This window comes from Aethina tumida, chromosome 3, assembly GCF_024364675.1.
Source record: "Aethina tumida isolate Nest 87 chromosome 3, icAetTumi1.1, whole genome shotgun sequence".
NCBI lineage: Eukaryota > Metazoa > Arthropoda > Insecta > Coleoptera > Nitidulidae > Aethina > Aethina tumida.
In genome coordinates this window covers 36620922-36641877 of record NC_065437.1, presented here as the reverse complement: position 1 = coordinate 36641877, position 20956 = coordinate 36620922, and the positions used below count along the sequence as shown (strand labels likewise).

Below are 20956 nucleotides of genomic sequence, written 5' to 3'. Positions count from 1 at the left end.
TTCATTTAAATTCACAAATAAAAAATACAGCCAACGCAAAGTCAGAAGCAACATGAGGCTATACGTATTATAAATCAGTTTATAAATATATATAATGCAATTAATATTTTTATTATTATGTTTTTTTTGTTGCGGAATGGCATGTAAAACATTTTTGCCCAATCTTGCAGCTATATTCACTTTGTTTTCTAAAAAATCTAGGTTCTTTTCTTGAGGCGGTGTTGGTAGCACTGTCAGAAATACAAATAATTTTATTAGAAAATTAATTATTTGTATATAAATGGCTCTCGTTTGTGTTATCTCAGATAGGAGCTAGCACAATTAGACTCTATCCTTTAATAAAATCAGTGCTTGTATCAAAAGTGAGCCAAGTAGTTTTGTTTGTTGATTTTCGTTCGGGTTTTTAGTGCAGGAGGGTGTACCACAACGTTGCTGATTTCACAATATTGTAGAACGTAAAATTTTATTCTCCTTGGAAAAAATTGTAATATGTGCTTCTAGCACTAGCTCAAGTGGAATTCAACGTGCAGTTGTGCACTATTCCACGTAGAATTATTAGGAGTGACGGCTATAATGTTAATAGTGGATCAATAGTGTATTCCAAATTACTCATTACTCTTGCTCAATAGAGATTGTGTATGTATGCATACAAGGTTATTTTATTTGTTTTTCTACAACAATTTACCGTTTTAGAATAATCAAATATGAATAACAACAACCATAATCAACCTCGAAGGAACTCGTCTACCTATAGTAGACATCAAAATAATCACCCTAATCGTTCAAATCATAACCATAATCACAATCATCAAAGGTGGTCCAATCGCTACTCCAAAGATTACAATAGGGATTATGATAATAACTTTAATCGGGGGTAAGTCATGGTGATCCTCCCACATTGCCCCAATAAACTCTTGCGATTTCAGGGAATGTTCTGTTTCACAAAATGGAAGTCCTAAAGAGTCATATGCACATGGATATCCAAAAAATTCTCAGATCAGTCCACCTATCAGGAATAATCACTTAGTTTACACAAATGAGAGCTCAGGTAAGTATTTGTAAAAGGGTTATGGTAATATCTGGCTGATTGCAACATACAACTTGTGCATTATTTAGTCTCCATTTTGTCTCATTTTATATATATATGTTGGCAATGCTAATTATTGTTTGTTTACAATTCTGATTTGTTAGTGTGCAGGTTGTTTGCTGCTCAGGAAACCTTCCAAACATGGATTTGATTTTTGCAATTGTCTTTCTCATATTGACTGTATTTCCTTGGTTTTGGTACAGAAACCAATGTATTTTTAGGCCATCAAATACAAATGCAGGATAGAAGGCACATTCCAATGGCAAATGCACCAGAAAGGAGGCACACTCAATCAAATTATCATAACAATGCAGATAGGAGAATGATGCAGAATTTGGCTGATAGGAGACATATTTCGCCGACGTTGCACATCAATTGTGATAACTCAAATAATATGTTAAGTAATTCTGGGGCGGAAGGATTGTTACAGAGAAATTTAATGGATTTTTCACACTCACAGAGGAGGCATGGAAGAGGTGAGCTTGCTTATATTTCTTAAAATTTTATTAATATGCACTTACATATATAAGGTTATGATCAGGTTACCATAGCAATATGTAATTTATCGCCATTTTGTCATAGAAAATTGGACAAAATGGCAGGGTCATTTTAAATATGTTGTTTCTTTGTTGAATTGTTTGTATAGAGATTAAATGGTAAAAATTATTTTATGTTTAATATAAAACAATGTTACATCAAGTTATAAATTAGTTTATAACACAACTAATATTTTTTGAAAACGTATTGTCAAACTTCCTTTATTGAATTGTTAATACAATTTTAGTTTTCAGTTTATAAAAACTGGAATTTTTCAACACAAGAAATTAAAATTCTATTTTATTCTTAAATTAACTATTGAATCTTTTTGTGAAATGTACCAATTTTCTTTTTATCACACACATAATAAATAAAGTTTATTTTGGTAAGATAAAAAATTTCCTTCTGTCACTCTTCAATATTATAAAATGTGTTTTAATAATGTGATTGAGAAAACATTTATTTGGAAATTTTAGATATGACTGACTATATGTTTATTTTCTATAGGAATGTAAAGCTTTTAATCTATTGTTTTGAAACGTGACTCATTTTACTGAACATTTTATATGAAAAACTTGGCTAGTTGTTCATAAGCACAATATACTGCATTTGTAACGATTGCTAACGTTCTTGAGCTGAGTTGAGAATAGTGTTTAGCTTGGAATAACAAGGGAGTTTCGTTCGGTCTGTATTATTTGAATTTTTAAATACTTTTTTACCTCATAAGTGAGTTTTAAATTTAAATAAATAAATGCAATAACCAAGTATGATTTGTTTGTTTGATTTTTTCAGACGTTAGAGTGAGTCCGGTACATTTCCAGCAGAACTCTCCGCCGTACTACCGCCAGACGAGTGACGAGAGTATAAAGAGCGAGAGTCCGTCCAGGAAACGAAGACGCCTGTCACGTTCAAGTCATCACATCGAACAACTCAATTCTCAACCGTCGTCGCCCCCTCGTCGTTCACCCCGGCAGCACATTCCCGCCTCCACACATCACAACATGCAGGTTGCATATTGTTTTAGGAATGTTTGTTTTCCACGTTTAAGATCTTCCATTTGATTACAGGGTAGTCCGCCACTGAGGCGCCCCCGTTTCAGAGACAGAAACGACTTCGCCCATCATTTATCCCTTCTCCCCAGCTCACCACCTCTAGCTCACGCCCACCCCCATCAGTCTACAATGATGATTGACAATATGGTACCGATGACAATTCCAATGGGCCACCACCACCACCATCATCCCGATGCGATGTGGAGTTACGGTTCGGGCGCGGCTGCCCATCTCGGTCTCTGTCCGGGCGGTCCGGGTGGATCGCCGCCACATCATCTGCCGCCGCCACCGCACGGATGTCACGTGCACAACTTGTACGGACCGCAGCCTCTCCTGACGGCACCACCACAGTACGCGGCGCCGGCGCCGCACGGCTGTTTGGCGACGCCGCAAGGATTCGGACCGTTCGCCGCAGCCGCCAATCCGCTTCCGGTCACCAGTCAACATTACGCACACCAGCATCTCTCTACCCAGAGACCAGATAATTTGGATCACCTGGACCTTTTGGCGGACCATCCGCACCACCACGGTCACTCGGCTCCGATCCACATGTCGCCGATCACGGTTCAAGCATCCGCCTCCCTCGGGTTGCCACCGCCACCGCCGGAGCTGATTCACGCGCGCGCACGTCATCAGCGGAACGCGCGACTCGCTCCGGCACGTTTGGCGCGTTGGCACCACAACGCCCCACCCCCTCTAATAGCCACCCCCGCCCAGTATCCCGGATTCCTGTTGCACTTCCTGTAAGTATTAATCGAAATTGAAAAATGCCGAATGATTAAATCGATTGGTTGCAGTGCGATGTTTTCAAATCCGCCGATGTCGCCGTTCAGTCAGACGGATCTCAGCAGTTCGGATTCGACGGAAACGGAAAATTATGAGGCGCTGCTCAACTTGGCCGAACAGCTGGGCGAGGCTAAGCCACGCGGTCTGGGTAAGAACGAGATTGACCTGCTCGTCAGTTACAAGTTTAATGCGGACACACACCAAGGCGATCAGACATCGTGCGTCGTTTGCATGTGCGACTTTGAAGCCCGTCAGATGCTCAGAGTTTTGCCGTGCTCGCACGAGTTTCACGCCAAATGTATCGACAAGTGGCTCAGGGTGAGTGTTGTGCTATTGCGCCGTTCTACATAAATTACTTATGTGCTAATGTTGTTTTTTCCCTTACAGTCGAATAGAACTTGCCCGATTTGCCGTGGTAATGCTTCGGACTTCTTCAACAACAGTGATTAGGCTTAGTTAAATTTGAGAAAAATCGTTCCACTACAAGTTTTGTCAGGTGCCATCAGTTGCCAGTAATAGTTATTAATGTCATATGTTACATTATTCAATCGAATATAATTTACAGAGAATTATGGAGCTTTAAATATTTTAGCGTAAATTCATTTAATTTCATGCTAACGTTTTTCTTAGTTTATGTTTTATGTGTCATTGTCGAACACCCAACTTTTTTGTGTAACTACCTCTTGGTTATGGAGTCGTCTAATAAATCGACGGTGGAAGGTCGTGACTGAAATTACACCAACAACTATTTTCATTAATTCCCTACATCACCCTCAATAATCAAGTGGTGTTATGTTCCTTCCATTCTGATTTTATTGGATAACTTTGTAATATAATATTAATGCGTATTGTAAGTGTACTGTGTACACGAAATTCTGCAATGTGTTATTTGTTGTAAATTTTTGTTATTAACCCCGCTTCACTAACTATTTTTTACATATCTATTATATTAATTTTGATTATGATATTGTTAATTTTTCACCCCAGTAGAGATATGGAAAAAATAGTGTTTGGCTTTTTTAATGTTAGTGTTATAATTTAGACGTACGTTTTTTTTTTATTACTATAATTGTTACATGTCCTAATACTACACGTAATCTAGTGCCAATTTAACGTTAGAGTAATCTCATTTTTGAACTTTTGCCTTATGAATAATCAACATCTGCACAAACTACTAGCAATTCGTTCGTTATATTCCCTCCATGGTTTCTAAATAATATGTCTGTTTTTAGACGTCGCATGTGCAATGCCAGAATCAATATTGTTTAGAACACGATTTAAATGTGTGCATTTTCAAAAATATCTTTCTTGAGTTTAGCTAAAAATGAAGACTTGACTATTTTAATATGCATCTTATTGAGATTTCGTTTAGATTTAAGAACTGTTTCTTAGTGCAAGGTTGAATGATTGTAAAAATACTACGATAAATTGGAGAAATATTTTATTTTGTTGTGACTAATATTTTAGTTATATTTTAAAATATTTCTTCAATTCATGATTTTCAATGAAATTAATTTTGTCTTATATTTAATGTATTAACGATTGAGGTGGGTTTGGATTATTCTGTTAACAGTATATCTAGTCTTTTTTACATTCACATTACAAGATAAACATTGCAAGTTTTGTAACTTTCAATACCAATCAAGACATTTAAAAACAGCAAGTCTCTAGTCTTTTTCAGATCTCAGTGAAACAGTTTTACACTTGTTTCAAAACATTTTACATCATTTTTACGGTTATCCAGTCCCCACCTGCATTCAAAAATAAAATTGTGCTGAGAAATACGAAAAATTGAAATTATACAAATGATCTTTTCTCATTCGTTAGTTTATAAAATGATTGATTGTATGATTGCGAGTTGGATGTGTGCTATATTGTATATGTATTCTTTATACCGACTCCGGGATATTGAGATTCTGAGATAAGATTAATCCGTTTTAAGTAATTCGTTTTATTGGGCCTGCAAATGTTTTAATATAAATAAATAACGGAACAAAATGTATGTACAAACGGAACAATTATTTAACAGAAATTAAGATTATGCATATCGCTGAATCTTTTTAGTTATAATGTAATCTCACCACGTTTATTGACAGCGATCTACATAATTTGCTTCTTTTGGTTTCGGTTGGTATTATTTTCTGTAAAATTCATCAAGTTACCATTTTCTCAAATTAGAATTGTTGTAACATGCTTTTAATGTCAAATAGAATAAATGGAAAAAAAAAATAATAATAAATCAACAGTATATGATTGTACAGAGAATATTTTAAATTGAATTTATTGTAATAGGTGTGCCTTTATATTGTACAATTAACTCTGCCAAGTAACCAATTTCTTTTAACTGCACAAGAACATGAGATGAGTTGCAGCATTGGAGTTAATGCACTTTTCGATGAAACTGCCAATTTTCAAATCCGACAGCGATCGATACGCTGACAGCATACATACACACATGTAGAATGGTTTCTCAATAAATTTTCAAACGGCCTTTTGTTGTTGATCGCACCCTCGGTTTTAGCTTTATTACTATTAATGTTTTTCCATTTAGTGCCATAGTTTCTGTGTTTTAAGTACCAAATTGTTTGAAACTTTTAATTTTCAGTTATTTCATGGGAACAAACATTTGATTATTTGTCCATGGTCCATACATTCCAGTATTTTCATATCTATTAGCACAAAACATAATTAATTGAATGACTATTGAAGTTTTCGTTCGCATGATATAACTAAGTCATAGGGGTTAGTTTATGTCTTATATTGGGGTAAATTCTTGTTGGGTTTTAAGAGGGTGCAGTTGTTATGAAAATACACATATCTCAGACATAAGTGCAATAGCATAATTTCAACAAAGAATAGCAATATTAAATATAAGGCATTCACATTTAGCAATTGCTGCATAATCAAACGTTATAGATTGTATTTTTGTGAACGTGAATACCTAAGTGATACTTTAAGCTTTTAGTGGATTTTAATATTTATGTATTATAGAAGCTTATAGTGCTACTATACTAGTTCTAATTTCAATAAAAATAAAGAAACACATTTGTTTTATTCATTTTACAAAAGTAGGTACATAAAAATACAAAATAATTTAATGGTCCTTTTCAAGACTTTATTTACAAAACATATAACTAATCTGTACATAATAGCTGTTTGTGAGATAATCAAGGTCACATTTCAACTAATTTTAATCCCTTAGAAATTATACAAAATTATAAATCTACTTAGACACTCCAACAAGGGCAGGTCTAATTACTCTATCATGTAGTTTATAACCGATTTTTGATACAATTACTACTTTGCCTGGCTCTGTTCCTTCCACTTCCTATAAAATAATACCATATTTGAACTTTAATTCTTATAATATGATTGTATCAATTAAATAACTAACTTTAATTAAATGAAACTTACCTGTTGAAACAGGGCTTCATGGAAATTGGGATTGAATTTCTCATTTAATGGATTAACAGGTTCCAAACCATGTCTTTTAAAGACTGATTTTAATTGTGCTTCTGTCATAACCAAACCTTCATATAAACTCTTCAAATGTGGATTTTTATCGTTAATTTCTTCCTTAGGTACAGTTTCGGTAGCTTTGTTCAGTACATCTGCCACATCTAATAAGTCTTTACAGAAGCTTTGAATGCCATAGATTTTTGCATCAGCAATTTGCTTAGTTAGTCTGTTTCTTAAATTTTCGCCGTCAGCCAAAGCACGTTTATACTTGTCCTGTAAAAGATTATGTAAGAGAGAGAAAACAGCAAGAAAACATGATGTCCAAACAAACCAAGGTTTCATTGTTTTTTTCTGTTAACTGTGCTATTTCCTTGTTCAACTTTTCAATGTCCTCGTTCTTTTCCTCTGCCGTACTTTGTGTTTCGGCATCGTTTGGTTTCTCTTCTGGTTTGTTATTTCTCCTTATGTTGGATAGTGCGATTGACCTAAACGTTAGGCATTTTAGATGTTTGTTAAAAGGTTTTATTATAATTTTAATAATTAATTACCTAGCGTTAAACAACAAACAGTCGTTTAAGGTTTGACCGCATTTCAGTAAGTTTCTTGCACTGATTAAAGCCATATTAAATTATTTTGGATATTGATAACACTACAGAAATTTTTGTGGTTAGGTGTTCTTACGTCACACCATGACGTTTAACAACGTGCTGCACGAGTCGGAGACGAAGTTTAAATTTTCGCGCTTAGTTGATTAAAAATAAAATTTATGATTATTTAAACAATATTATGTATTGCATTATTATATATTATACAATAATATATATTGTTTTAATTAAATATTACAAATGTATATTATAAATGTTTTTACATTTAATAAGAAATAATTTCAATATATGAACCCTCAACTTTTCAGTGGCGGCTCGTGAGGTTTTAGTCTGGTGAGGCACAGTATCTAAAGAACAAAAAGAAAACATAGGCTAAACTTTATTTTTGTTTATGCATAATTAACAATGTTCAATTCGTATGATCGATCAATGTTGTTGACATGTATATTTAGTCCGCAAGATAGATTTTGGACATACACATTTATTTAATGAAAAAGCCAGCACGTCAACAGCATTGCACTGGATGCACTATTAAAAATATTTCCACAACTGAATTCATCAGATGATGAAGTAACTTTTGAAAATGAAATCGGCAAACACATTTAAAATTCATTGAAATTTAATTTAAAATTGTTATTGCTTGTTTTGCAACATATTGTTTCTATATAAACTGAGGCACTGTGTCACCTGCCTTATCTGAGTAGCCGTCACGGCAACCTTAAAAATTATTCATAGCGAATTCGTACATTTAAATTTATTATAAGCATCGAAGTGGATTAGCTCTCTTATTAGTTACTACATAATTGCCTTACTATACGTCACATTTATATAATAGTGGGAATATGTAGAGTAAAAATGCCTCTGCAGAAGGAGTGGTTTATTTTAGACCACATCAGTTACTTCTTGAATATTTGTGGATTTTATTTACAAATTCATAACAAAGTGAAATGTGATTATCCATTTAGAGAAATTTCCGCATTTTTATTAATATATTGCTTGGTGCAATTACTGATTTTACTACAAGGTAAATATAATTTTTACCAGAACTTTCACACGAAAATCATAACAACAGATATTTTAATACCAATAGTTGATACTATTATGGTTTGTGTAATTATCTTAATAAGGCACAGAACATTGGATGACAATATAAAAATGTTAAAATTGTTAAGTAACACGGAAGAAAAGTTGGATGGTTGCAAGAAGCACTGGAAGATGTTGGTGCAAGAAAATAAAACTGCATTGCTTAAACTTGTCATATTTTTAACATTAGTTACAATTCAATTGGGCTTATTGTTCTACAAATACAATTGGAAAAGTTTATACTTTGTCATACAGACCGTTTTCCTAATACTTTTAGTGTTGGAAATTGTTATAATTACAACAGTTTTAAGTATTTTCAAATATTTGGTGAAGAAAATGAACGAAGATCTCTTAATTGATATTACAGAATATTATAAATTACCAATTGTAGATATTAAAAAAACTGTCAATGGTGACTACTTTCTTATAGGTTGGATCAAATCTGCTGTAGAATATAGGCGAAATGAAAACGATGGAGAATTATTTAAAGCTAAATCTTTAAGGATTTACAAACTTACAGAGTTTTTTGAACTGTTTAATAATGTTTTCGGTATCTCACCAATGTGTATAATAATTTGTAGTTTAACAAGATTGGTTCTTGTCATTTTAGGACATAATGAAATGTATCCTTACTGGTTTCAAGTAAATTATTATGTAAATATGATGATAATGATATTATTTATGGTGAGAATCATTTTATGAAATCTTTAAATTTATTAATATATTTATATTTTCAGGAAAGTTTTGTTGAAATTGTGTCTATATGCGACATAATTTCTTACGAAATTTATCGATTTGGAAGTGGTTGTTTTAAATATTTGTTAGACATGTCCTCATCTTCGTTTATACAAAAGGAATACGAAGTGAAATGGGCACTATTTCTAATAAGTCGATATATTCTCCATAAAAAATGGGAATTTACATGTTTAAATATGTGTAATTATAATAGAAAGTTGCTTCTTAAATTGTTTATGATGTGTGTTTGTGCAATTTTGTTAATTTTAGCTTTGTCCAATTGACATTTTTATACTTAGAATTAAAAAAGTTAAAACTAACTACATAAAATTAACAACAACAAATGTCTACAAACATATAAAACTTTGCTCCTATTATAATAAATATTTAATGAACGTTGCATTTATTATGGAAGTACAATTGATTTTTAAAGGGGGAACGGCTAGTTTTATTTAAATGTTTGTTTGAAAACAAAACCGTACTGCAAGAGAATTTATGTTTCTTTTTATTTCCATTATAACTCATTTTTTAAAAACAATTTATTAATACCAACTGAATAATGGTACAGATAATATTTTGTTATTTTTTAATAAAGATATTGTTTATCATTTTGTTTTTATAATGCGAATTTTACTTTTAATTATGTTTTTATAAACATACCCCTGTAATACCCACAACTATTTTTTTAGTTTCACATAAATATTACTTTTTTGTTTGGAAATCATTTTTCACGAGAATCGTACCGATTGAATGTCAGTAAAAATAAAGTATTATATAATTTGAACAATAATATTGTGCTGCAAAAATGGTGATAAATCTAGAATTATACAGATGAAGCTGTATGGGAAATGTGTAAGCCCAGGCCTAATTAAGAAGGATAGTCCATGTGCACCGTTTGAACCTCCAGGAAAAAGCAACCCCTGAGGCCCTCACCCATACAAGCCAGAACAGAATCAACTAGCCGGACCTAACATTTAATGAATTCAGCAGACAACAGGAGACTTCCGAAAATACGACTGATTGATAGATAAAGAAAAATCCAGGTTATTCAAAAGAATTTTCACAGTAGTTATTGCTCTGAAAATGATGAAGGTGAAGACAAACAAATTAGCTAACAGTACATCAAAACTCATCTACTCCGGTTGATAGATGACTTAAAATTATGCGGACACTTTCCAGTTTGTAATTAAGCATTTTGTAAATATATGTAATGTTGGTTTTGACAAAATAGCAGTATCGAAAAATTTTCGTTGTTAAATATGATCACATGTGTTCACAGGTAGAGCATTCAAGTTTCTGTTTTCCCTAGTTGATAATGTCATTACTTCTAATGATATGTAAATTATTAAAAGTATCATTATTACAGTTATATGATTGTTGTGGTCTAGCAGCCGAATCTTTGTTTAATTATTTGATAAATCTGTTGTAAGTTTTCTGTTAGCAGATTGTATTCCCCACTTGGTTAAAATTTGTTGAAATCAAGTAATATGCATTAATTTGTATTAGTTTAATGTGGCCAAAAATGTGGCATTGTATTTAAAAAACTCACAATACAGAAAATGGTTAAAAAAATTGAGTATAACTGGTACACCACAACATATTAATACGTTTCTTTCGCAATTCTCCACAGTGTAAGTAAAAACAATAATTTATTCATTATAAACTCGTATAAACTTGTTTCAAAATTTACTCATGATAGGATGGCCGCAAATTGAAAAGACAGAGGTCAAAAGTCATAAAAATCGTTTTTTTTGCTCGTTTTTTGCAAATATCTCGTTTCCTATAGGTTGTACGCTACTTGTATCTCACCGTTGTCGAGAAGGAGGGCAGAGAGCGCGTGGCTACAGTATCAGTTGAGGTCAACTGGTAGTTCCGATCGATCTTTTTTTAATTTCCATTTTCTCACACGTAGTATTTGTAGTATGCATAGCACAGACCCATTTACACAAAACACTTTCTTCATCGACTTTGTTCAATTACCATATATGTGTATGGTTGATGAAAAGTAATTACACACGTGACTGGATAATCAGTTAAAGGAAGTAACATAACTTGAGATGTTGAAAAGTTTGTATTATTTTACAGTGATCTGTTCAAGATAACATGTAAATTTTCGACTTTTTGTGATATGGCTGCCAACTCCTTCGCACTTGGTTTGGTTGTGCATTTTTGTCTCGAACATATTGTACAAATGCACCAGACAACGATAATTGTATATTTAGCAATAATTTATAACCTTTATACTACGTATCTTCGATCGGGACTATTAGTTGACCTCAATTGATACTCTCTGCCCTCTGTCTCGACAAAAGGTATAAGATAGGTAAGGAGATATTTACAAAAATTGGGATGACAAAATTTATAAGAGTTATAGTTGGGAATCTCGATAATTATGTATATTTACATATTTAAGAAATTTGACTTCCAATAATAATATAGAATGAAATGGAACCCATAATTGAAAACATTAAGGAATAATCCATATAGAAAAATCCTGCGGCAGTAAATTTAATTGGCCTGTTAATTAAGGTATGGCAAAAAAGAACAAAATCCTCTTCGATTATTTTGTCTCGTATCGATGGATTTGCTGTGGGCATTTGTAGTAATAGTTCGAAAGCAATTGACGATGATTTTTTCATTTCATCTTCAGTCTTGGAACAACTAGAAACAATTGTTAATGCCAATAACTGAAACAAGGCTAATATTAGTTAATTTTTATAATTTAATAATTTTCTTACCATAAATGTGAAAAACCAAAGTAGACAAGTTAAAATGACCATGGATGTTAGAAACGGCGTGGCTTTTTCATGTGCCATGATTCCCAGTTTAATCGCAACAACTATGGACTCAACAAGTTGTGTGAAAATAATGAACATAACGCAAAAAATATGTTTCCCGTAAACTTTATTAAACGCCAAGGATAAATTATAGAAATTTCGGTGCAGTTTAAGATAATACTTCACGTTTAACAAAGACAAACTCGTTAAACATTTCACTGAGTTAACTTCTTCCAGTATTGTCTTATAGTTTCCAACATTCCCATTTGTTACTTTTAATAAATCCTTAAATAAATTCTGCAGGCAATAAATTTGGAAAATTACTACGAAATTCAGATAACTATGGATCGATCTGAACAAAAACTGGAGACCCGTTCTAACTTTATCGCGTACGAGTAAAAGTAAAACTGGAAGTTCAAGAATAAACTTGACGAAGAAGATTACGTGGAAGGAGCAAATAAGCACGTTAAACTGCTTTGTGGGGGTCTCGCTTTTGTAGACCCTACACAATTCATTTTTCAAATTTTTGAAATTGCGGTGCATTTTTTTGGAAAATTGCCGCTGCACGAAGTTCATGTGGATTATATGAAATGTGGAAATGAAACACATTAGAATATCGACGAGTTGGATAATGTTGAATATGTTTGCATAGCTGGCATGTTTCTCTCTGAAAGCTGATGTGAAGTAAGCACTGCATACGAAAAATAGTATTAAACTCGAAGCGTAGATTTTTCGTGGGGCGCTGTATCTTTGGCAATTGCAATTCAAGTTAAGTGCGAACGTATTAATCAGTGTTTGAGTGAAGTTACTGAATAATTTTCTTTTCGTATGCATTATTGCATAAGTTAAAAGACACAGTATGGAAACAAACAAAATATGAAAAGAAACAATTTCTTTTCACTGTACTTCATTAATTAACTTGAATATACATAAATGCTGAGTAATTGTTTTGTAACAATTCATTGAATTAAATTGTGTATTCGATTGATTGGATTGCTACGTAAAAATTAAGCTTATTCACAAAATTGACGGTGTTAATCATAATGATAAAATTGATGAGTTGGAATAAGAATTTGATGTGTTGGGAATCACTCACTAAATTGTAATAATTGGACACGAATATAAAATGAAAAATATTTCTGTTTATGTGATAGTACCAAATTACTGACGTGTATTAATTTTAAAGGAGCTCACCAAATGTTTTAAGAGCTTAAGTAATAAACCATAGATGATTAATGAATTATTAACATACATTTAATTTACAATATTGTTTAACAAACTTCTGGTTATTATATTTATCAATTGCATAACTTTCTGGCCTATATGTATAAAAAATGAAAAACAAAGAGATATACTATTTGAATTAGATTCTGGAAAATGTAATGTTTATTTTTTTGTTGTTTGTTTGATATTATTGTTATGCCCACTACGCAGTTGGTCAATTTAATTTTATTATTTTTATTTCTCGTTGGAATGCCAAAAACCTTGAGAAAATGGGACTTGCTGACAGTTTTTTTGACCAGAGACCGTTCACTGGATCACAAAATCGTTTTGAATGATTGAAAAGTTGCGTGAGTTGTTTCAACGTAACAAACCGGTATTTTTGCGTAGATATCTGACGATGGATGAAACATGGACCTATTGCCTCACTCCGGAATCAAAACGATCGTCATCTGAGTGGACAGCAAGTGGTGTAATATTCATGGACTATCTTGAGAAGGAAAATATCATCAACAGCGAATATTATATGGCCACGTGTTATATCTACAGTAAAACAGGGTAATGATTCCATACATGATTCAAATTCCGTTTTGTATATACTTTAGTGCGAATCTTTGAACATCGTTCTTTCACTTCAATAAGATTTTAAGTCGTCACACCACCACCACCACCACCACCACCACCGTCTAGCTACAGTCAGCGTCAGATATGCAGGTCCACTTCGAATTCGGAACAGTGTGGTCATTCAGCAAACCGACTTTCTGTGAACTGGTGCTCTTATAGCACCACATTAACTTGGGAATATGAAACTCGGTGCGAATCCCCAACGTTGCTGTGGATATATAATCCGAAATTAATATATAAATCGCGAAATTTAAATTCAAAATAATTTTATAATGTAATCTTTCTATTAATATAAATTCAGTTTTATGAGAATAAATAAATAAATTAATAAATTGATTTACATAATAACATATTACATAAGATTACACTTTTATTACAATAAATGTACATATTAAACAAAAATATCAACTTTATAACATATAATAAATACGAAATTAGTCAATCAGTTTAATTTTTTGGAACTAAAGCAAAATTTACTTTTATTTATTTAAGCTGAAAGAGATTTTATGACATTAAGAAGTAAAGTTTTTATGAATTAATCAAAACAAATCTGTAATTTAGTGGAAAAGGAATAGATAGTTATAAAAGTTTTCGTTATTTATGAAAGCTGAAAGAGAATGTCGGGGTACATTACTCAAAGGACACATGAAACAATAAACAATGCTTTACGAAAACTCTCCTTTTGGGAAAGTGGAACAATACCTTCCGCAAATATTTATTAAAGTAATTGATGGACGCAATGATGAACCGATGGCAAAGTTGAAAGGACGAAAGGAGAACCGGAAATATCATGTTCAAAAACTTACTTTGCGTTGCCAGTTGCCCAGTTAACTAGTCTCGTTCTGGACCTACCTGAAAATAATCAAAAACGTTCAATTAATATCACTGTTTAATTGGTCATTCAATTATTCTTTGTTACCTTTAATGCCCTTTCCCTGTTGCCTTATCGTCTCTCCAATGGTTGGTTGGGTCATCACACTTCAGGATTTGTCCATCAAAGTCACGTTGGAGAAAACACTTCATCACTGTTGTCCGTCGAATCGATGAGAATATAAACGTATTAGTTAGTTTAATTAAATTAATGTAAATTATTTAAATATTTAAATTCTTACTCACAAAAACATTTATTCTAATTATAAAAAATATAACACATCAGTTACGACCAATAAAAATCAAAAAGATGACAGTAAAAAAATATTCAATTAAAAATCAAAGTATTTAATTTACTATTAAAATATTTGAATATTAAACAGAAACTGAAATATTGTTTAAACAACTCAACATTTAAACAAAAAAATTAAAAAATCTAAGTATGATGTTTTACCTTTTAACCCCGTAGCATGTCCAGTAGGGCACTAATTGATCGCACGAGGGACTGCACTAACCCGAACCGCACCACCGAATTAATTGGGGTGGACGGCAGCGCGGACCACCACCCCGACCGACGACCGACCGACGACCGACCGACGACCGACCGATCGATACGCGGATCGATAACAGAATGACCGCAATTTAATGGCGCCGTCCAATAACGAGTCACCCCACACCTCTGTGATTGGTCAACGTCGATGTTTATGTAATTCTTTCAAGAAGGTTTTTGCTTGAAACGGAATTTTTTCGTTAAAACATCTGATTTTATACACTTCGCCCGCTTTACCTGTTTAATGATAATAACCAACAAATCTGAGGTACTAATCGACAATTTTTAAATAAATAATCATGTTTATCTTAATTCGGAATATTATAAACCATCAAAATACAGCAATTTTAATGTAACATTTTACAAATATGCAGATGAACAATATCTAAGAGAATTTACAAATTATACAATTCACATACAATAAACATACTACATTATTATAACATTAAATTGAACGTTTGCATTATTATTAACAATTTCGAGCATAATCGAAAAGAATTTATAAATTTGAACGTTATTAACAGATTGAACAATGAAAACACAATAAGTTTAAAAAGAAATTATACAAATTTTTTGTTTCCTAAATTAAACATCTGTACTAAGATAACTTTCATTTATTTACTTTTAATGAGCAATTTGATGGTATTGATGAAACATTTGATGAACACACAAATTATAATGTCTTTATTTATGTTGTTGTCTCAGTTATTTTATTTATAATAATATTATTAAAAATTAACGAAGCCAACATGGGTCGTGTGAAAAAAGGCTCATACTCTCTAATAACGAAATTAATAAAAAAATTACTCATTTATTGCAAATATTTTGAAGCATTTTAAATGTGTTACAATTTTATGGAAAACAACAAACAAATATATTGTTAATGTTCAACTTTCTTATTCTGTAAATATATAATTATTTCTAATATATTATGTATTTGAAATATGCACTACATTTGTTTATATATGTTATAATTTTGCATTTGTATATTATGTTATTTTATGTTAGAATTATTATACAATATATTTTCTTCAAATAGAGATTTAATATTAATATTTTGTTATTTGTTTACTTTAATTATACATTTAACTTTTAACATGTTATATGATAATTGAGTAAAATACCTTTTAGAATAAATATATTCGAATTAGGACAACAATTATTATACGAATTAAACAACAAGAACTGTAACTATAAGAAAGTTGTATACTATTGTAATATTCGATTCAAAATGCATAACGTGAACAAACAATATTTTTAACTCGTCAAAAATGAATGATGCGAATCTGCTGCAACAACACATATAAAAACTGTTATTTACTGCGTCGCAATTGAACAGTCGTCAGTTTTTGCTTATTTTCGAATCGATTTTCCCTTTGCGTGCACTGTTTTGACTGTATTTTTGTTTTAGGCGTATAATGGTGTATCCAAGTTTCACGTACAGTAATTAATCGGCGCCCATATTCCGATTTATTGCGCCCAAACTGTGCCAGAATCGAAATGTTCATTAGAACACATTTTTGGTCTAACTGAAGCCTATTTTGAGGCTAAAGACAAATGGTACTATAGAAATAGTAGCGGAAAATTGTAAAATTAAATTTTATCAAAAAATAGGAATAATCCGAAAAAGCGACATTATTTTTAATGGACCTGTGGCTTAAGAGATCAAATGAAAATATAGGATCTATGATCGAAGGAAAACAAATCTAAAATCACTTCTAAATTGAGTGGAGAGCTACACACGTGTCATCCCAATCAAAGGCTATTCCTATTAGAGATAAAATATGTTGGATTTAATCATCTTTACTATCAAGAATTGATTAACTTTTACCAGTTTGGTATTTGAATTAAAACTCATTTCCTATGATCGTGATACTAAACTTGACAAAATCCGTCACTACATCTTATATTTTCACAGGTAGAAACTACTTTGCAATTGTAATAATGAAGCGATTTATTTAATTAGAGATGTTCCTTCTGATAGTCAAACGCATGTTTTGAATACAACGCACCCTCCGTATTTATTCAGATGTGACTATAAAATGCGTTCTAATTTGTTACTCGACAATAAAATGATATATCACACGAATTGAATGAGTAAAACATAACTTAACCGTTGTCCCGTCAATAAGTTTGTTCGTGCGTTAAATGAACAACCACAATCGTATACATACACATCCACCTTCAATAATATTCATATATTCAGAGGACAAAGGAACGTCCGAATGGGTGGTAGACACCCTTCACCATTCCCCTTTAACAAGGTGCACAGGGCCGTACGTGATGCATATTACTAAAGTGTTCTCAGGAATATATGTACATATATGCGTATGTTTCAAACTGTGCCTACATGTGAAATTTAAACTAATTTAGTTTAATTGACAGTTTTCTTAGAAAAAAACAAAATTAATTTTATTTACTCTTAATTTGATTTATAAGACAATATAATACATAAATATATATTCCATAGTTTCTAAATTTTAGTGGAAACTTCTTAGGAAGAAAAAAAAAAAAACATATTTTACTAAAACGTAATCGAGGTATTTTTAGAAAGCAATATCCCTTCTCAGTACGTTCCTGAGTGCGGTGATTTCGTAACAAGTTGAATGGCGGTGGTACAATGAATAACAACTATAAAAGCCATAAAAGCGACCCTAATTCAATTACGCGTATGATTTTATTATTTAATATGCGCCGACGTTCCGGAGTCAGCAAATGATATGATTAGTTGGCTTTTAATGCGGTTATTAAATTATTATTAATTGCCGTGATACTTTTGCCGTTGAACGGTTCGGATTTTGCACAAATGAATTGTTTTTAATTAAAACGGCCGTGTGTGCGGTTCAGTTGGGTTTTCATAAGCGTACATCGCCGCATTTTTTATCGATTTCATTCATATTTTGTTTAATTTATTTTATACGTTTGTTTGTTCTCTACCAGAGGAAATATATTAAAAATTCCGTGCCCTTTTATAATCGGCCATATCCATTATATAAATTCAAAATATGATGTGTGGAAACTGGTTTCAATTTAATTCTTTTTCGTTGCATATTGTTCATGTTTTATTAAATTTTAGTATTTTATTGATTTTCACTAAAAATATTATTTTATTATTATACTTTTATTTATTTTATAATATTTCATTTCAATTTCTCCGCGACTAAAACATTCAATCAGTCCATAACTAAAAATTATTTGAACTCAGTATCCAATAATGGTGTGCAATAACTGAACTGAATTCGTATAAAATGTTTAGTCATAATTAAACCAAAACCAATAAAAGGTTAAATAATAAAGGTTTGCAAAGTACAAGAACTGCACAGGAGTCTATACAAAGATGTTAATCGCCGCAGAGTATCAATAATTAAAGTAGTGTGTAATGGATACATTTTTTTGAGTAAATTAAAAAATATCTTAAACCAATTGTTATAGACATACAGTCTCGAATCAGCTTTTCGATTAGTAAACTGTTAGAAATATGTTTTAAGAAAACTGTAATGGAATTGAGTAGTCGAGAGCAACAATCTTAAGAAATCAATGTTTTTAACTTCATCGGACTATCGAGATTTGTCATACGAAAATGTAATTGATATCAGTTGACTGAATGGTAATTCAATTCGTTCGATAAACTATTGTGTGAACTTAAATCGAAATATTATGTAATAAGAAAAGAGTAATGGATCTACGAAACTATGATTTCGTAGTGTGTACACTGCTAAATGAGATCATTAATCTCCTGCAGCTTAAGCTACTTAGATAGTGTGTACCCATTTAATCCATGCACAAGTTCGTGTGTCGATTTATTGAATGAGTGGGCCTTCGCTAAGTGGTTATCATCCATCCCAATCGCAGTGGGGATCCGCCACCACTGCCTTCGACTCGTTTCTACTTACACAACATCCACGTTCCGGTTTCATAACTCATTAGTGACCATTTTCGATAATGATTTTTCTCATTATCAACTTTTACGATTACGCTTTTAATCTGGTTAAAAAGGGTGATTTGTTTGCCTTTGTGCGCCCGTTTTAACTTTGTATTATGGCAGCACTGCAGGTCCAATTAAATTGAAAAAATAATCAAAAAATATGTTCTGCTGTACGTTTGGAATTTTACGTATGCTGGTAAACCTCATGCAATTTTGTATATTTACTACCTACCAAGTGTAGTAGTGTGCTCTTTAATCAAGAGAAATGTCGTTCTGCTCTTTCATTACAACAGAAGATTAGAGACTCAAAGAAAACTCTATATGTCAAATATTTCTCCACGTAATTGTTGTTTATTTTATTCGTTGTTTCACGTAATAAACGGTTTGATTTTGAAATTTCTTAGTTCTAGGAACCCCGCATTTGTTTTTCATGATACGAAAATTATGTCATTTAAATACACCACGAGATTAGGGTCAATTTAAAATTGAATTAACGTTTTATTATGCATAAATGTGGCGCTTTCTCCTGAAATAATCACATAATCAGAGAACAAATTTGCCTCTGCCAGCGATTCAGTTTTCAAGTGATCAAGCAGATCGATCACATTTAAACATATTTTAGAGTTCCAGCTGAAGACGGGACATTGATTTTTTCCGTCCGGTAATTGATTGTCGGTTAGCAAATGGGAAAATGAGTGAGTGGGATGCTCACAGAGCTTCCGCCGGAGTAGATAAAGGTAATATGACTGTAATGTAATGTAATGTAATAAGGATCGGCACGGCACGGCACGGTTGGAGGCGTACCTAAATAGCGAGTCTATCCGTTGCAGTCGATAGGGCATTTAGGCCTCGACGGCGGCGGCGGTGGCGGCGGTGGCGTCTCTCGCTCCGTCTTCCTTCAATAAGCCCCCTCCGAACGGGAATTTTCCAGGATGCTTTCGCTACATACAACCGTAGCCGAAGCCGTGGAATGCGAGGTATTTCAATTAATCCGCGAATCAAAAGAGACGAGCGTCGCTTTATGCCGCTGCCACGGTCGGCCCGGCCCGGCCTCCCTGCTATCCATCTGTTGTCCCACGCACTTTGGGATCGAACGCAAATAAAACAAACTATTATTTACTAACGAATTCTTACTTAATTAATAACATTCTTTATCTTATAACCAATATCCTAATTTTATTATTGTAATAATTACTAAATATTGTACATATATATACATTTTCCTATTTATTTTAATAATTAAACATTAGTGATATTATTAGTATTCAAAGTGTTTCAACAAATATTAAACAATGTAAGAAAAGCATCTTATAAAGAAAAAAGCAACAAAATCTTCACGATAAACATTTGTTTCACAAAATTTATTGCCAATTGATGGTCCGTGCCACGTATTTTTCGCTAATAAATAAAATTCATAAAAAATGGAATTTGTCGTGGTCAATTGAAAATTGTACACGTAGCAATAAATTGAATGATAGGATGGGTGCAACTTAAAAACTCACAAAAATCGATTTTTTCTACATTTTTTGTAAATATTTCGTTCCCTATGGGTTTTACGCTACTTGTATTTCTTATCAATACTGCAGAGAATTAAATTTTTTACAATCTTACAGCCACAGTATCATTTGAGATTAAGCAGGAAGGT

At 32.4% G+C, this 20956-nt stretch overlaps 3 protein-coding genes and 1 long non-coding RNA gene across 5 annotated transcripts; 2 read left to right on the top strand and 2 right to left on the bottom strand.

Annotated features, from left to right (window-relative positions):
* The first annotated feature begins 303 nt into the window (after positions 1-303).
* On the top strand, positions 304-6507 carry LOC109606552 (E3 ubiquitin-protein ligase RNF38). Of its 2 annotated transcripts, none has more exons than XM_020023092.2 (8): positions 304-636; positions 694-874; positions 927-1048; positions 1309-1563; positions 2417-2631; positions 2692-3419; positions 3474-3780; positions 3850-6507. In XM_020023092.2, exons 2-8 carry the CDS (start codon positions 705-707, stop codon positions 3910-3912), a joined length of 1860 nt encoding a protein of 619 aa, XP_019878651.2. In that variant the 5' UTR covers positions 304-636; positions 694-704; the 3' UTR covers positions 3913-6507. The 2 variants fall into 2 exon arrangements, with proteins under 2 accessions (XP_019878651.2, XP_049821700.1); XM_049965743.1 differs by having other exon boundaries at positions 1291-1563.
* A 48-nt stretch (positions 6508-6555) lies between these two features.
* On the bottom strand, positions 6556-7626 carry LOC109602493 (grpE protein homolog, mitochondrial). The gene is made up of 4 exons (XM_020018872.2): positions 7470-7626; positions 7253-7406; positions 6877-7194; positions 6556-6790 (listed from the first exon to the last, which is right to left on the bottom strand). Exons 1-4 carry the CDS (start codon positions 7541-7543, stop codon positions 6686-6688), a joined length of 651 nt encoding a protein of 216 aa, XP_019874431.1. The 5' UTR covers positions 7544-7626; the 3' UTR covers positions 6556-6685.
* A 98-nt stretch (positions 7627-7724) lies between these two features.
* Positions 7725-11214, top strand: LOC126264927 (uncharacterized). Its single transcript, XM_049964672.1, has 3 exons — positions 7725-9293; positions 9347-9481; positions 11131-11214. Exons 1-3 carry the CDS (start codon positions 8382-8384, stop codon positions 11212-11214), a joined length of 1131 nt encoding a protein of 376 aa, XP_049820629.1. The 5' UTR covers positions 7725-8381.
* A 3319-nt stretch (positions 11215-14533) lies between these two features.
* Positions 14534-15429, bottom strand: LOC126265102 (uncharacterized). Its single transcript, XR_007547651.1, has 3 exons — positions 15291-15429; positions 14886-14991; positions 14534-14818 (listed from the first exon to the last, which is right to left on the bottom strand). It is a non-coding gene; the product is annotated as an uncharacterized LOC126265102 (long non-coding RNA).
* Positions 15430-20956: the final 5527 nt, after the last annotated feature.

What these genes read in the sequence shown, in the direction of transcription:
- LOC109606552 (XM_049965743.1), top strand. Translation starts at nt 705, where the DNA reads ATGAATAACAACAACCATAATCAACCTCGAAGGAACTCGTCTACCTAT. An exon ending in GATAATAACTTTAATCGGGG is followed by an intron (nt 875 to 926) that starts GTAAGTCATGGT and finishes TTGCGATTTCAG; the next exon opens with GGAATGTTCTGTTTCACAAA. An exon ending in TTACACAAATGAGAGCTCAG is followed by an intron (nt 1,049 to 1,290) that starts GTAAGTATTTGT and finishes GTTTTGGTACAG; the next exon opens with AAACCAATGTATTTTTAGGC.
- LOC109602493 (XM_020018872.2), bottom strand. Translation starts at nt 7,543, where the DNA reads ATGGCTTTAATCAGTGCAAGAAACTTACTGAAATGCGGTCAAACCTTA. An exon ending in AAAAAAACAATGAAACCTTG is followed by an intron (nt 7,195 to 7,252) that starts GTTTGTTTGGAC and finishes AATCTTTTACAG; the next exon opens with GACAAGTATAAACGTGCTTT. An exon ending in ATGAAGCCCTGTTTCAACAG is followed by an intron (nt 6,791 to 6,876) that starts GTAAGTTTCATT and finishes ATTATTTTATAG; the next exon opens with GAAGTGGAAGGAACAGAGCC.
- LOC126264927 (XM_049964672.1), top strand. Translation starts at nt 8,382, where the DNA reads ATGCCTCTGCAGAAGGAGTGGTTTATTTTAGACCACATCAGTTACTTC. An exon ending in TGATAATGATATTATTTATG is followed by an intron (nt 9,294 to 9,346) that starts GTGAGAATCATT and finishes TTATATTTTCAG; the next exon opens with GAAAGTTTTGTTGAAATTGT. An exon ending in AGGAATACGAAGTGAAATGG is followed by an intron (nt 9,482 to 11,130) that starts GCACTATTTCTA and finishes CGTTTCCTATAG; the next exon opens with GTTGTACGCTACTTGTATCT.